The 17,345-nt window shown below is 38.6% G+C and overlaps 1 protein-coding gene across 3 annotated transcripts in view; it reads left to right on the forward strand.

The window, feature by feature from the left end:
- The window catches only part of Slc44a1 (solute carrier family 44 member 1), a 175,493-nt gene that overhangs the window by 48,961 nt on the left and 109,187 nt on the right, over window positions 1–17,345 (forward strand). For all 3 annotated transcript variants that reach the window (XM_028779916.1, XM_028779915.1, XM_028779914.1), the window contains exon 3: window positions 1,280–1,422. In XM_028779916.1, coding sequence (XP_028635749.1) covers window positions 1,280–1,422 — 143 coding nt within the window. The remainder of the gene's footprint in view (window positions 1–1,279; window positions 1,423–17,345) is intronic.

The raw sequence follows: 17,345 nt of genomic DNA on the forward strand, positions 1-17,345 counted from the left end.
AGCCTTACCCAGCTTGAAGAGCAATGTATGCATTCTGTTCCCTGTCAGGTGAGTCAGTTGATCAAGGTAGGACGTTGATCAGGGACTAGGAAGTTGGGCATGGGTTCTGTTCTGAGTCCACTTTCTCACACAGGGGCTTTAGAAGTTTCTGTGGAACAGAGCTGTGCTCTCATCTCTCATTACCTGCACGACGGCAGTCAAAAGAGCTATCAAGAAGTAAACGAGTTGTTAGAATTTTTTAGACTTTTTAGGTAAGGATGTGTAAAGGGAAAAATGCTTTCTTCTGAGGAATTGCATCAAACTGTATCATGTACTTCTGCAGCCTGAGATCCAGCATCGTCATTTAGATAAGAATCACTGGTGGTCATCTCTGCCTACTTAACCTGGCTGAAGAGAGTAGAAACTGGTCCTCTCAATGTCTGGGTCCCATTAGCCCCCATCCCTAGTAGAGCCACTATGAGCCATCACTGGTCTTGCTCTTCTTATTCCCAGTGGGCTGTGGTGGATTCTTGGCTTCTTTTGCTTTACTGTGACCAGCCCCTATCTGAGTAAGCCAGCACAGTGTAGTCCCCAGTGTCAACCACTTGCCTTTAGGACCTGGGTGACGTACTTTCCCATGAAATAAATGACCTCTGCCGTACAGGATGCCAGTGCCTCCTTATTCTCCCTCCGTTCTCCAGTATTAAGAACAAGCTTCATGATGTAAATCTTGGGTCTTACACAGCTTTGCTGCAGAAAGGACAAAAGTGTTGTGCTCACAGAGGTGATTATGATCCAAACCTCACACACTGTTGTTCTCTGGATGTTAACCCCTGTTTTATCCTTCGTTGTTCGTTTAATAGATCCCTTTTATGACCAAGTAAACTAAAGAATGACTACAGCTGGCTGTGATGCTCCACAGTGCTCCTTCCTAGCTTTTGTGACTCCGGTTAGCTTATTCAACCTCTTCAGGAGAAATAGAGAGTGTATGATAAATTCCCTTTGTGCAGCCTAGCTCAGAGCAGGTGTTCAATATGGAGACACTACCATGGATGTCACAAAATCCAAAAGATGTGGAAGATTGGGATTTGTTTTCTTCCAGTAGCAAATGGTATTCCCCTGTGGACATCATGCTGTCCCTATGCAGACCAGGGAAGAGAGTGTAATAATGTTTGCTATAAGGGAATGTAGCTCTTTGTTCCCTTCAGCAGACAAAAGAAACTCATTATCATATCAAGTAGTGACTGTGGCTGTTGAAATGGTTTATTTGTGTGTGTTTTTTTTTCTGTTTCTTTTCTAGGGATTTATTTGTGGCTTTTCAGTAGCAACAGGTGCAGCAGCAAGACTAGTGTCAGGATACGACAGCTATGGAAATATCTGTGGGCAGAGAAATGCAAAACTGGAAGCAATACCGAACAGTGGTCTGGACCACACCCACCGGAAGTGAGTACACTCTCAAATGGTGAATTGTCTGGAAGCTTGGGGGGAAGCATGGGATGGCATGATTCTCTCTGTACCTTAAAGATAGTGTCTTTGGGATAGTTTCATATACTTTCTATAGAGTGATTTTTATTTGTTTTTTGTTTTTTTGTTGTTGTTGTTTTAAATGGGGTATTTAATCACTGCTGCTTTCATTTAACAAATACATTCTCCGGGAAACAAATTGAACTGCCTTGTTAAATGGGCCACCTTGCGGTTTTAGTGTATTAAAAAAGCCTTGATTTGAAAGGGTCACTTCTGTGCTCTGTCTTCCCATCAGTCTTTAGGTTATGTTCTACTCCTTAACCTAGAAAATAAGCTAATATTCTCTATATTAAGATTATACTTAATGCAAGACAGAAGGATGATAATAGCTATCAAAGCCTTAAAGTTATAAAGTAATATTTTGTGATGCAAGTATTTAAGTCTTTCCAGTTCCATAAAAGCTGCTGCATCTTTGAGAGACTGAAATAATTTTTTGGGTTTTCAGTATTCATCTTTAGGATGTCATGAAACTCCTGACCATAATTGTCATCACTCTTCAAGAGTTATTATTTTATTACTAATATCAACGGGAAGATACATTTCATCCAGTAAACACATCATATGTATGATTGCTGTATGAATTTTCAGGCTATGAGTATATATGCCATCAAACTTCATTATGTTATTTCAAGTCAAACCAGGTCTTCAGAACAAATAGAACTAATTGCACAGTAACAAGGTTAATTAGTCTAGTATACTTTCTAGGAAATGTCAGAGTAGATTGTAACAACTTGTGATTTTATGACTCTGTTGGTTAAATCTTCTGAATAAGATGGATTTGATGATTTTACGAACTTGAAGAACTTTGATTAGTTATTCTTTCTTAGAGACAATTCTCTCGTTAATGAAGATGAGATCGTGCAGGTCGAATAAACAAAGTTTTAAGTAACAACGAGGAATATATACATAGCTTCCCACAGTTGACAAGCATTTATCCCTCTGCAAGACAGGAGTAACATAGGCTTAGCTGAGGCGACCTCCAAGGCCATGTGCTTGGTTGGTGGGAGTGGAGGATCCAGTGCAGCCTGTGAGCATCTTTTCTTGTTGCCTGTGGCTTTTGCTACTCTGCCTAAGCTCCAAGAATGGCCACGCTACCAGTCCCCACCCAGATTCCCTTGAATCCACGGATAAAAGCCACAGACACATGCGATGTTCAATTTCAACTTGCCTTATTTGCTCAATTGCTGGGCATTATAAATCTCCCTCAGCTAGTGTGCCCTCCCAATACTCAGCACCCCAAATCTGTCCTCCACTTTAGTTACTCAGTTACCTTTAGTCCCAGCTCAACACCCCCAACTTTCTGCCTGTAACTGCCCAAGTTCTCACATGGCGCTTGGCTTTACTCTCTCCAAAACATGGCAAACTCTCCGTTCCTTTTTCTCCTGTGTCTGTCTCTTGCGTGTGGGGACCTGGAAGTCCTGCCTATTCCTTCCTCCCAGAATTGTCCCATGGCTTCTTTACTGACAGATCAAGAACCAATTGGGGAATAGGACCTTAGCAGTAGAACCACTCCTATACCTCACCTTTTCTGTCCAATAAAAAAAACAAACAAAAAAAACAAAACACAAAACCAAAAATCTCTTCTCCCAGGCATAAATTGAACAAAACCATAACAATCATGTAAATTACAAAGTATGATATACAAATGACACCCTGTCCATCATATTTGTCAATTAGATAGAGTACTCTATCATCATTCCTAACTGAAAGAGTTATGATTCTATCCCTAGATTATGTTTAGATTTTAGCCTGTAATGCCATGTGAAAACTCTTGTCTTTCACTCTATAATCTCTTTCTCAATGTTAAACAACTTGAGTTTGATTATGAAACTATAACTAGTCTTCGACCCTGTCATTTTCTGAAGTGGACCTGTATCCTGCATCCCTTGAGAGAAGTGGACAGTGGGTCTCAGCAGTTTAGAAAATTGTTTCATGTGTGTTTCTTTAAAATTGTCTCATGAAGTTAACACATGTTTCGGACCTTGGGTCAGTTTTTATATTAAAAATGCTCCTATCTTTTTGGTGGGCTTTTTATTTTGAAATAATGTTGGCTATGTAGAAGTTGAATAGCTTCAGTTTATTTTATTAGATAGCACCTATGTCATAAGATGTTAACATCCCCGATACTGTTCAAATGGACCAAATATATGAGACTATCAACTGAGGGCATAGGAAAGAGAGGGTTTCTTGCTTTACTCCACTGTCCTTATGGCCTGCTTCATGACTTGCTAGTGACTCTGCATATGTATTTACCATAAGATGTGCAGATACGACTCTTTGTATTTAACCCTGTGGTGTTTATCCAACTGGTGGGGGAGGAAGATTCCAAATCTTCTTCTGGCTTGTTTATATACACCATGGCCTCTGAAAAACAGAAGTTATGTATCATTCTGAGAAAGAGTCACTTTTTTCTGAATATGTACCTTTGTCAGAAGCCATTCGTGTTTAACTGTAGAGAGAATTGCTTTTAAGTAGTTTTTCCTTAACTCATGAACATATATTTAACATAAAAAGTTTCTTGTTGGTTTGTTTGCTTGTTTGTTTTGACACATGGTCTCACTGTGTAGCGCTGGCTGGCCTGAAACTCTCTATGTAGACCAGAGTGGCCCTGAAATCATAGAGTTCCACCTGCCTTACCCTCTCCAGGGCTGGGATTTGAAGGTGTATGTACCATACTCACTTCCATATTTTTGGCCCCCACTTGGTCTCCTCTGCACTATTACTTCTTCAGTGTAATCCAGCTAAGTATCTCTGTCTGTGGATGGTAATGATTTGTAGGACTGGTAGAATTTTGGATATCCATTTTCAGGTAAGTCTACATATTTGAACTCAGTGATGAGAAGACAGCGTTCTTTGTCTACCTTAGCTTAGCCCATCCTCTTCTCTTTTCCTGCCCGTGTACTGGTTGCTTCTGTCTGCAGTCATTCCTTGTCCTCATGGCCTCACAGTACTCTGGGTCCTTCCACAGTTGATGCAGTACTGTCACACCTGTGTCATGGGCTGGTGCCTCGATTCTTTCTCCTAACCCTCATCCCAAGCCCTTATTGCAGCAACAAATCCTCTAAAATCCTTTCATGAGTGTTATTTCTTCTATTAGAATTTTTTCCCCCTTCCCATTCGTCTCTCAGCAGAAAGGTCACTTCACAGAGAAGCTGTCTTTGGATTTACAAATTAAACTGTGAGTCTGACGTTCTGCCTATGGAACGAAAGAGACACCCATCACAGTTTTAACTAGCCATTTTAAAGTACAGTCTCCTTGTGGCCTGTAATATAAATAAGTCTACTTTTTTCTTCTTTTAATATTTTGTCAGAGGGGTGACTCTACTAAATACTCTGAAGGCAATGGGGTCTTTTCTTTTCAGTGTTGAATCCTTAGAGCCCAGCTCAGTGTCAGGCAGTTCATTCAGTGGTTGCTGAATGAGTAAATAAATTCACTCTAAGGAGTGAATTACTGGGTTTGAGAATCTGAATATTTTAAGATTATTAATGCATATTGCTGAATGGCTTTCCATAAAGGCTGTTGCATTTACATTCCCACCAACAGTGTCTGAGATTGCTTTATCTTAGCCAGTATTATTAGTTTTTATTCTTTACTAATTTGATAAGCCACAGAATAGTGCTTTATAGTTTTAATTTGCATGCTTTTGGTTATTAATATGCGTGAAGCTCCCTCCTCCCCACTTGTTAGCCTCTCATGACAACTATTGTGCTTAGTGTATCTATTCTTGGTCTTCTTATCTGTAATCAGCTCTGTCCTTTCTACTGTGATAGGATTAAGTTCTTGAAAATAGGGCTTTTATTTTGCCATTTTCCTCTTCAAGAGCCTTTGCTTTCCTGCTGTGGTCTGTAGTATCAAAGATGAGCCCACTCAGCCCCTTGCCCTTGTAGGCCTTTAGAGAGCTGGACCCATTTCACCTACCCAGTCCTCTCCCACTGTTCCTCAGTGTGGTATTATTACTGTGGCATTTGATTGATTCCACTTCTGTGCCGTTGCTTCCGCCTGTGTGCTTATCTGAATCTTTGAAACACTTATGCTAGGCCTCACAGCTGACCTTTTTGTGAAGTGTTTCAAAATAACAGTATCCTGTAGTAAGCTTCCTTTACTGTGATTGCCTGAACTTTCCTGTCTCATACTCGTTATTCTATTGCCTTCAGTTAGCTCCCTAATTATATTGTGTTTCTCATCTGTCTATTAATTATTGGTTGCTAGGTAACAGTATCATAAATTTAGTGGCTTAAAGCAAGCCACATTTGTCATGTCAGTGTCTGATGGTTCAGAAGTTTAGATGTAGGTTGCTGTGGTGGCAGTTTACTCCATCAGAACAGCATCTGGAGAATCTTCTAGAACAATGGAAGTTACACCTCTATGTAGTATAATTATGAAAGTAATATCAATGTAGAAAGTCTGCTTGCTGTGGAAATTACACTCTGTGCTGCAATTGTGGAAGTGATGGATGTCATCTTTGCCACTTTTCTGCTGGTAAGGCACAAATTTCAGGTTCCACTCAAACTCAAGAAAAAAGAATTTCATAAGGACATGAACAAAGGTGTCAGGGTTAAGAGAAGCCTCTTGGACTTTATCCGGTGCTCTGCTACACTCTGTCTTCCAGGAAGCAACATGTTTTTGTAGCTCTCAGATCTGAGTATGTCTCTTCCTTGATGAGGGCTTATTTACTTGTAATTATCACGGAAGGAGGAGAATCAGGAGAGGGATGGGCGAGTAGAACACATCTGTCTTATTTTAATCAAATGTTTAAGGTGCCAAGATGACTATAAGAATTTTCTTATTAGTAAAGCAAAATCTATTTATTGACCCTTCTAGTTATAATGCTTTTTCCCTCCTAGTAATACTTTGCACCTGATAGTGTATTTCTTATGGAAACAATGTTGCACAGAGAACTGCCCGACAGTGTATGTGAGATCCAGGAAAGCCTCAACTTCAGATGGAATTAAATTCATTTCTGTGTTGCATGCTTAAGAAACTAAGACTTTCCTGCATAGAAGCAAAATCAGATTTCAGCCTAAGTCTGGGTCAATTCAGATAAAATTATCTGTTATAGAACCATGGAGTTCTAAAATGTGAGATTATTTCTAATAACAGCCTGCTGAGCACTCATGAACAGAGAGTGACTTACCTTGTAGCTAAACTATGGTGATGATACTACACATCCTGGGTTGGGCTTAGAGCCAGCCTTTTGATTGTAGGGAGTAGGTGGTGAACTGATTGGCAACTCCAAAAATAGAGCTCTTCTACACGTTCTAATTTGGCCCATAAATTTTTGATCTATAGCATATAAGCATTTTTAGAATGCATTTGAAAGTTATTGTTATCATTATTATTAAAGAGAGAAGGATATTAGCCTTACAGGCTGCTCTATTGCTTAGGCCTCTGGTGATGGCCAAATGGTCAATGCTATCACATTATGGAGGGATATGTGCTGGGAAGAGAAACATTGGAAGACAGGAGTGCTGGTATAGAGCATGCCCCTTACCTTGCGTGTCAGTGTGAGCAGAGCAGGATACATCAGCTTTTGTCAGATACTGAGACAAGGGCTCTCACTTTGCTGGCCTCTGTGAGGAGCTTGGTGCTTTCAGAACAAATATTCTCATATCCTGGGTGCCCAGAGGAGAGGAAATGGCAAGGGGGCAGTGGCTCTTAGTGTAGGGAAGGGAGGGCGTGTTCTTAGTTGTTCTGATTGAGATATTCCATTATGAAAACTTTGCCCTCCTTCCTACACATGATCTTGCTTAGTGTCAACTTGCTTTGTTACTCTAAGAAATTTCCCCAGTGTATTTTACTTACTAGTATTGATTTCTTTTATAGGTTCTGAAGATGTGTTTTCTCATAAATCTAATTTTCATCTTTCAGTCTTTTCTCTGGAGAAGCTATTTAAAGTTCCAGTTACAGGTCCCTAAAACACCTCTCAGATTTGAGATAGTCTGTGTTAACAGGGTATAAGAAGTTAGCGGTCTGATGGGGAGGGGGATGGCATCTGTGCGTGAATTGTCAATAGTGAGAACATCAGTAGGGGGAACATCTTATTTGGTGCCTTCTTCAGATTGTAGTTTTTTGCATAATTTTATAGGACATGGAGTGAAAACAACCAGAATGCAAGGAATTTTCTTCTTGGTTGTGCTTATTTTCACTGTAAGCTAGCACCTTGCCATGTTTGTGCTTACAGGGGACCTTGAGATCATTGAATCCATTTATTATACAAGTAAAGGACCTTGCATCTAAGAAACATAAATAACTTGATAGAGACATGTAAACATGGTCCTCTATATCTCCCATGGAATTGTTCCAGTACATATATTCTCACATATACTACAGCTGGTTCTGTTTACATCCTTCTTATAAATGGCAGAGTATTCGCTTATAAGCTATGCATGTCCTTCTGTATACTTAACCATCTCTAACTTATTTATAATACCTTCTACTGAGTAAGGAATTATTACACGGTGTTGTTCAGAGAATAGTAAGAAATATATCTCTGAATATGACAATACAGGTGCATTCTTCCTGCCTGCCTGCCTGCTTACCTACCTACCTACCTACCTACCTACCTATATATCTATCTATCTATCTACTATCTATCTATCTATCTACTATCTGTCTATCTATCTATCTATCTATCTACTATCTGTCTGTCTGTCTATCTATCTATCTACTGTCTGTCTGTCTATCTATCTACTATCTGTCTGTCTGTCTATCTATCTATCTTATATCTATCTATCTATCTATCTACTATCTATCTATCTACTATCTATTATCTATCTATCTATCTATCTACTATCTATCTGCTATCTATCTACTATCTGTCTGTCTATCTATCTATCATCTATCTATCTATCTATCTATCATCTATCTACTATCTATCTGTCTGCCTATCTATCTATCTACTATCTGTCTGTCTATCTATCTATCTACTATCTGTCTGTCTGTCTATCTATCTATCTTATATCTATCTATCTACTATCTATCTATCTATCTATCTTCTATCTATCTATTATCTATCTATCTATCTATCTGGTCTGTGTGTGGTTAGGCAAACATGTGCAGAGACCAAGGCTAGTGCTCTACTCATCCTCTGTCTAGTGTCCCAGTCTTAAGATTTGTTCTGTAGTATTTCTTGTGAGCATATGATGATTCTAGGTTTGTACCTTTTTCCTTCTGGAGATTCCTCTCAACATTTAAAGGGAACAGATTATGTAAAGTCATAAACTTGGAGACCTTGAGAGAGACCAAGTCTATAAAGTTTTAAAGAGCTTGAAGGCAATCACAAATTCTTTTTCCATTGGTGAGACAATGTGAACTGTGGTAATGAACCACATTATTCTTATTTCATACTTAGAGTTTTGTTTTACTGTTTACATTTTTTTTGTTATGTGTAGAAACATACCATATGGTTCTTAAGTAGAATCATTGTTTCATGAGTACTGGTCTTATTTTGGAGAAATGTTATGGGTTGGGTTTTTTTTTTTTTTTTTGGACTCTAATGGCCACTGGTTGTCCTAAAAGGTTCGATGTTCCGTGTCATCTATCCCACACCTCTACTCAGTGCATGAATTTGTGTAAAGGGCTATATGGGAAGTCAGTAGTGACAGTATACTACTGGGTAGGATATTTTTGTTCATTAAATGATCGCGATGCTTTCTGGGGCTGTACTTTTGTCATACAGTCTCACATTTTCCAGACATTGTTTGTTTTGTTTCTGAGACAGTTACTGGATAGACCAGCTGACCATATACAATCCCTTTGCCTCAGCCTCTCCAGGGTTAGGATTATGGTTGTGTGCCTTTTCCCTGGTGTAATTTATGTCTCTTTGGAAAAATTTATCAAGAGTTTTCAAATCTTGTTCACTGAAAATCCTTGGCCCTGTTTAAAAAAGAATAAATAACACAGGTAAAATTTGATTTAAAGGATGTTTTAAGATTCCTATGGCTAAGTGCAGCTCTTTGTGCCTAGAACTACCACTTTTCTTCTCCCTGCTGGCTTGACCTAGATTGCTGTGTGCTCAAGGACTTTTATTCACCTTTCTTGAAAATTCTGGCTAGGCATAGTGGCCAAGACCTTAATCCTAGCATGTGGGAGGCAGAGGCATACAGATTTCTGTGAGTTCCAGGCTAGCCTGGTTAAATTGTGAGTTCCAGGCTAGCCACAGCTATTAGAGAGACCTTGTCTTCATCTGGTCTGCCCCACCACTGCCAAATGTTGTTTTCCTTTGAAGCTAGAGAGATGGCTCTGCAATTAAGGACTGCTCTTAGTCTTATGGGATCCAATGTCCTTTACTGATGTGCAGTCATGCCCACAGACAAAACATCTACATATATTAAATAAATAAATAAATAAATAAATGAATGAATGAATGAATGACATTTTCTTTAAAATATTCTAGTTATTTTATTTAGCCCTTAGCCTCATTCATTGAAAGTCAACTGTGTTACAAGCTACTTCTAGTGATAATAAAATGGGAAGCAGCCTAAATGGCTGAAGAAAAGGAGCATGTGGTTCAGTTCAGCTGTTCTCTGGTGAACTCTTTTTATTGTTTTCTTTTTGTTTGTTTGTTTGTTTTGTTTTGTTTTTTGTTCAGAGTCTAAATCCAGGTGTTTAAACTTTGCATGTACTCTTGAACTACGTAGACATAATTTTTTATTTTGTGCAAATTGTAAACTGGTAAAAAAAGTAGAACTTCATAAAATCATGCAATCACAGAGGCTATAGCTGGGGGAAGTGTTGCCAAAGGGATGTTTCAGGGCTTAGAAGCTTACAATGGGAGAACATATCTGAGAACCAGTAGCCCCAAGTAAAGATGGAATGCCCTTATACATTATTAAGGAAAAAAATATCAATTTTATAATACACAGAGACCAATTTTATAAATACTTGTATGAATGTAGAAGTCAGTTATAGAATGACATGGAAATATTAATGTTGTCGTTGAACAATGGGTAGATTTTATTTTCTCTAAGTTATTTCTTTACACATGAAGTGTATTGTGTGCATTAAATTAACAACAGAGACATTCATAGTCCCTGTCCTTGAAGAGCTCCTATTTTAGTGAGGAAGACAAATGCATGTGTGAACAATACCAGTAGCTCCATCCTTCACAAGTGCTAGCCATTGACATCTTGTGGCTCTGCTGTCCTGGGTTCCTATCACAACTGCTGAAGAGAGGAAAGTAGGGAAGCTAGATGGAAGGACCAGAAACACCATTATGTCTGTTTACTTATTGCTATTGCAACAGAATACTGTAACCTAGTGATTGAAAACAATGGGGTTCTATCAGCCAGAAGCTGGTGCCTTTGCTGGTTCTCTATTCCAGGTTTCCTAGGCTTAGACTCAAAGCTTTGTCTGTGCTGCAAAGCCTTCTGGCAGATCTGGGGAATGGGTCATCTTCCCACCATATCCTCCTGCCAAGAATTCAGTTCCATATGGCTTTTGGACTCAGGTCTTTCCTTGATTATTACGCAAGGAGTCATTTTCAGAGCCTAACATGAACCTGTATCTGTGGCTCATGATGCCTCGCTTCTGTTGAAAGCCTTTCCTTTGTGAGCCTTCCCTCAGGGCAGCTTCTTGGTTGTAGGTTAAAGAGCCTCAGCCAGAGATGGAGGAGGTCTTAGGAACAGGGTCACTTTACTCAGATGTAGAGCCCCAGTTTCGTAGGGTGAGGTTCAGTTCAAGGCTTCCAGTCTGTCAGGTTGGTGTTCTTGCAGCCCAAGCTAATGCAGGGTGAGAAGTAGAATACATGGGAAGGAACTTCTAGCTCTCTCTTGGCATTGAAGCAGCTAGAAGGTGAGATGTAGTATGCTTATGCATTGTAACAAAGCCTGAGTTCTACAGTGTTCTTCAGAGCAACCCAGAGCTTACCTGCTTGCTGTCACAGTTAGTGTACATAGGTGGATATGGTCTTAGTCTGTGATATGTTCTCAGTTTTGAGCATTTTCCTTCACTTTGAAGGAAATCACAAACCCCATTCTCCCATCAGGATACTTGTAAATGCCAACCTTAGCTTGCTGCCTCTCTCCTGGTTTAGCATAAATTAGCCTGCATTTGTAGACTTCTTATACCACAAATGCCATCAGCATTCAGAAATAGTGATGCTTATGATCAAATTGGAACTTCTTGTATCACTTATGCAATCTCCCCACTCATTTTCTCTCATAGAAAACATTAGAAGTTGGAAAATCTAAAAAAAAAAAAATTCAAAAAAAAAAAAGTTGGAAAATCTAAATTTTCAAAAGGGAAGTTTTTGGAAGCATATTTGGAAAATAATTTTTGTTATATTTTATGATCCCATTATTTCTTAACTTTAATTAAAAAAAAAAAAGTAAGTTCTAGTAAGATTCTGCCCACTGTCATAATACTTGCTGTGACTAATACTGTTAGCAGTCTGTGAAGGACACCAACTATATACTCATCTTTAGGGAATGCAAGAGGTGGAAATGGAACTGTTTACAGATTCTAACAAGGAATTCTAAAGCTCCCTCACAGGGTTAGACTGCATGAATGCAGCTCAGCAAGGCAGGGCAATTAGTTCCCTTTTCTCAGGACTCGTGTATATACTTGCCATATCTAAGGTAGGCAGCTAGGGTATGAGCTACATCTGTTGGTTCCGGCACCATAACTGGCACCATAAGCTTTTTTTTTTTTTTTTTAAGATTTTTGAGAGCCCTTTGTAACAGATTGGATTAATCATTAACCACTTCAGCTAGGAGTTTCATAGACATAGTTTTACCCCTGTCCATAGGTGTGAGTGTATCTGGTTCTGAATTGAGGGCACAAGGGGAGCTAAAAGGTATGCAGTTCTTCCCTGAGCATCCATACACATCCACACACCCACACACATCTATACAAATCTACACACGTCCATACACATCCACATCCAGATGTGGGTGGGTGCAGAACTCAATAATTACTCTTGGGCTCAGGAGTTTGCCAGAACTCACAAAAGTCACAGATATACCATAGTCATGCTTCCAGTCTATTTCACACAGGGGATATGGGTGAGCCAAGAAAAGGAGTACATTGTTCTTATCTGTGGAAAGAAGGTGGAATTGGAGCACACCACTTGCCTGGCAGTGTTGTGTAAATACAGAGCGTGGGCTACTAGGAAGCCCACTTCAACCCTGGCGCTTACCATTTCATTGTCTTTATAGTATTCATGACTTAGTCTTTAGCTCTGCACACACGTTCACATGGACACCACCTGATCCCAAACCCCTCATCTGCACAATGATGTTGGTCTTTCTAGAATAATCTAGATACTGTAGGGATTCTACAGTATTTGCCCTCATCATAAATCATGTTGTAAGGCTGTGTGTCATAATCCAAGACCCAATTAAACAAAGACACTCCTCTAAGATACAGAGAGTAACTCCCAGAAACCAGAGCAAAGTTCAGCTCTCTCTCTGAATAAACTTGCATTCTTACCTACTACCAGTGTTATAGATTAAATAGGATTTTGCAAAGAGCATTTTTTAAGGAGTTTTAAATACTTTATCTTATGGTTTTATTGAAATATAATTTACATATAATAAAATAACATACTTATTTAGAATGTTGGTGAATATATGCAATTAAGCACTGTCCACAATGATCCACACCTCTTTCATTGATAGAAAATAACTCTGTTCTCCTTTATAGTTAGCCCCTCCTCTGTCCTGGCTAACCCAAGCAACGGCTCATCTGCTTTTTGTCAATACAATTTTGCTTCTTTGTTTCTGTGTTTCTTTCTTTCTTTCTTTGTTTCTCTCTCTCTCTCTCTCTCTCTCTCTCTCTCTCCCTCCCCCCCCCCCCCCCCCCCTCCCTCCCTCCCTCCCTCCCTTCCTCCCTCCCTCCCTCCCCTCTTTCTCAGATTCTTCAACATGAAAACATGTGATATGTAGTGTTTGTCGCATCTTCTTTTTTTTTCTTAATACAGGCACCACCATACCTGAATTGTTTTTTGACTTCTTTTTTAAAAACAACATAAAAAAAATGTTACTAACATTTGTTCATGTTTTATAAATATGCCAGTCGTTTATTCCTTTTTAAATTGCTAGATAATATTTCATTGTGTGACTGTATTATGTTTTACTTATTGCAGCTTTATTATTACTAATTATTATTATTAAAAGCTACTCTCTTGCCATCATGAGTCATGTTGATTTGGAAGCTTGTGGACAGTTTTGTAAGGACACATATGTATTTCAGTGCTCTTGGGTGGATGCTAGGATTTGGATGGTTCACACTGTTTCAGTGGTTGCACCATTTGCATCTCTCTTAGGAAAGTGGGAGGGTTCTAATTGCTGTGTCTCCTTGTGGCATTCTGTGTTGTCTATTTTTAGATATTCTAGTGGGTGTATAATGGTGCCTCATTGTCTTGTGGTTGTAACTCACATTTCATTTTTCAGTTTTTTTCATTTGTTCTGAATTCCCATACTCTTAATGACCAGCAATGCTGAACTTCTTTTAAAGCAGTGAGTGACAGTTCACCACTTTTGTGAAGTAGCCTTTCACACATTTTTGAAGCAATTTGGTTTTGATAAAAGAATTTCAAGAATGATTGATAATCTCAATACAAGTCCTTTATGATCTGAATATATGACCTTTGCTGATTACATATTTTAGGTGATATTTTCTGTAGTCTGTGTTTTATTTACCCTTTTGTTTTTGGGGGAAATTGTGTGTGTGTGTGTGTGTGTGTGTGTGTGTGTTTGTGTGTGTGTACACACACAGGCATGTTCTCAAGCATGTGCCCAAGAAGACCAGAAAATAGTGTTAGATCCCATGCCACTGAATTACATGCAGTTGTCAGTCACTAGGTATGGGCACTAGGAGTTAAAGTCAGACTCTCTGTAAGAGCAGCAAGTGTTCTTAACTACTGAACCATCTCTTTCCAGTGTTCTCTTTTTTTGTTTTCTCAATGGCATATGTGTATAGGCTAGAGGTCTGGTCCATCCTGGGTGGTGTTTTTTATGAGTGTTCCTCCTCCTCCTCTTCTTTTTTCCTTTTCTTTCTCTTCCTTCTTTCCTTGTTCTTCCTTCTTTTTCTTCCTTCCTTTCTTTTTTCCTCCTCCTTATCCTCTTCCTTCTCCTCCTCTTCCTCCTTCTCCTCCTTATTCTAATTCTTTTTAAGATGTGGTCTTTTGCTAGGGCCATTAAACTAGGGTTGAGATTACAAGGCTCGCTCCTTCCTTCCTTCCTTCCTTTCTTTCTTTCTTTCTTTCTTTCTTTCTTTCTTTCTTTCTTTCTTTCTTTCTTTCTTTCTTTCTTTCTTTCTCCGAGCTGTTTACACACATAATTCTGTGGATTTATCTCAGATGATCTTCAGGCTTGTGCAGCAAGCGCTTTACTCACTGAGCCATCTCCCAGCGCTCCTAATGTATCTTTTGATAAGAAAAGGTTATCAATTTTGATGGTCTTTTAGTGGTTTGTGCTATTTTCTGTTCTAAGAATTTATTACTTTACCCCAAAGTTAAAAAGATTTTTCTCTATGTTTTATGTAAGAGCTTTTAATTAAGTTCTTATCTTTGTGGGTACTTTTAGACAATTTAGGTGGTGTGAAAAATAGACAAGATTGATCCCCTGTCCCAAAGAAAGATGCAAGTATCCAGAATTGTCTTCCTCATTGGCATTTTTTGTTGAAAATTCAAACCTGAAGGCATAAAGGAGTCTCGATTAGGGGCAGCTACCAAGGTTATGTAAAGGTAGAAATAATTTACCTAAAACAAACAGGATGCTGCCTTAGCATACCATTGTTTTAGATAACTAGTTATAGCAAATCACATAAGAGATAAGTGGAATGTAGTATGCCGTTAGAGAGAAAAATAACACAAGGGACTACAATACTGTTTAGGATCTGCAACAAAACATGCTGTAAACAAGATGCTTGAATTGCAAGTTATAAAACATATGCCTAAACAAATTCAGTTATTTATTTTATTATTATGCTGAAAATATAATGAAAAATATAATACTTATTTTTTTGCAGTAAAGTCTATCTGTACCCTCACATATATGCATATTTATATATTGCCAAGTGCAGAGAATTATAATATTTTTAATAGAGAGAAAGCAGAACAGTAATAGTCATCAAATCTCTTCCTAGTGGGTAGTCTTAATGCAGTAAATAAAACAATACAACCAAAGTTAATTTATAGACTTAATACAGTACTGGTTTAAGATCCCAATGGGATGGCAAATTAATCCTGGTTGATGGTATAAATCATATAAAACAGATAAGATTGCTTTTGAGTGAGGAATGCCTTTAAAAATTATTCTTGTTCACAAGATAGTTAAGAGTATTAAGAGGAAGTGCATATATTGTAAGACAGTGGACTGGTACCTGAGAGGGAGAGATTGAGCCATGCAATGGGTGTGTCTGAAAGGGTAGACCAAATGTCTAGGCTAAGTGTAGTTACTGAAGTTGAATATCAAAGGAACTGTGAATTTTCTGGCTTTAAAAACAGAAAGAGAAGCTTGTGGGTTTTACTAGAGGTTGAAAACCCCAAAGCCACCAGGCAGACATTATAAGTTACATAAATAGACTAGGTTTAAAGACCCTAGGATATACTGGGTATTTTGAACTTCATACATAGTGGTTTTATGTGGTTCTAACTGGGATATAGAATATAGATAGAGAGGACTTTGATACTAGGGTTGTTTTTCTTTTCATGTGTATGTGTGTGGTATGTGTGTTAGCATGTTCTTGGGTGGGAGCGTGTGTGTGTGTGTGTGTGTGTGTGTATGTGTGTATGTGTGTATATGTGTGTGTACGTGTACATGGATGTCCAAGGTTGGTGTTGGGAGTCTTCTTCCATCTTATTCTTTGAGACAAGTTCTCAGTTGAACCCAGAGTTCACTTATATAGTGAGTCATTAGCTTACTTACCCTAGGAATCCTGTGTGTCTGTCTCTGAAGGGTGGAACTACAGATGGACTAGCATGCTCACCAGCTGTTTGCATGGGTTCCAGGGATCTGAACTCTGAACTCTGGTCTTTTTACTTCTACAGCAAGGCTTTAACTGCTTTGAGTCATCGCCCCAGCCCATTTTTCAACTGAGGCCAAATACCTGTTGACAAATTAAAGCAGAGTAAGGGGAACATAGAAGGCCTGCCAATCTTCTGATTTTTATTTTAAATGTAGTTTTAGATTTATTTTATGTAGATAAGTGTTTTGCATAAATATGTCTATGTATCACATGTGTGTGTGGTACCCACAGAAGTCAGGGGAAAGTGTTAAATCCTCTGAAACTGGAATTATGGATAACTGAGCTGCCATGGGAGTGCTGGGGAATAAATTCAGGTCTTCTTCAAGAACGAGCACTGTTAACCTCTGAGCCATCTTTCCAGCTCTGAATTTTTTAAGTGTTGGCACTTGGAGGGATGGAGGGGTAACTCACTTGCCTAGCAGGTCCAAGGCTCAAGTTCATCTCCACCCTGAGAAACAACAAAACAATCAACTGTTGGCAATTGCTGTGCTGGCCAGATAAGACATGAGACTGAGGATTTCTCATAAAGGTTATGTATCTATAGTTGCCATTATTATATTCTTTCCAGGGAAGCAAACGGTGGAGGGCTTGCTGTTCTAGACTAAATCATGTTCCAAGAGTATATTCTAAGAACTGTCTAAATGTAGATGCATATAGTCTTGGGGACAGAAGTAATATACTAAAACTTAAGAGAAGTAGAATATGTGAAAGCAAGAGTCATTTAACAACAACAAAAAATTAAGTTCAAAATATTGGGCTGGATGGTAATATGATGAATACTCTATTTAGACCTATTTTAATTTCATATCATACAAACTAAATTCCAATGAATTAAATATTTTGAAATGAATAGTGTATGTCATTGAAGAGA

The sequence above is a fragment of the Grammomys surdaster genome, unplaced genomic scaffold (assembly GCF_004785775.1).
Source record: "Grammomys surdaster isolate TR1022 unplaced genomic scaffold, NIH_TR_1.0 363, whole genome shotgun sequence".
Lineage (NCBI taxonomy): Eukaryota > Metazoa > Chordata > Mammalia > Rodentia > Muridae > Grammomys > Grammomys surdaster.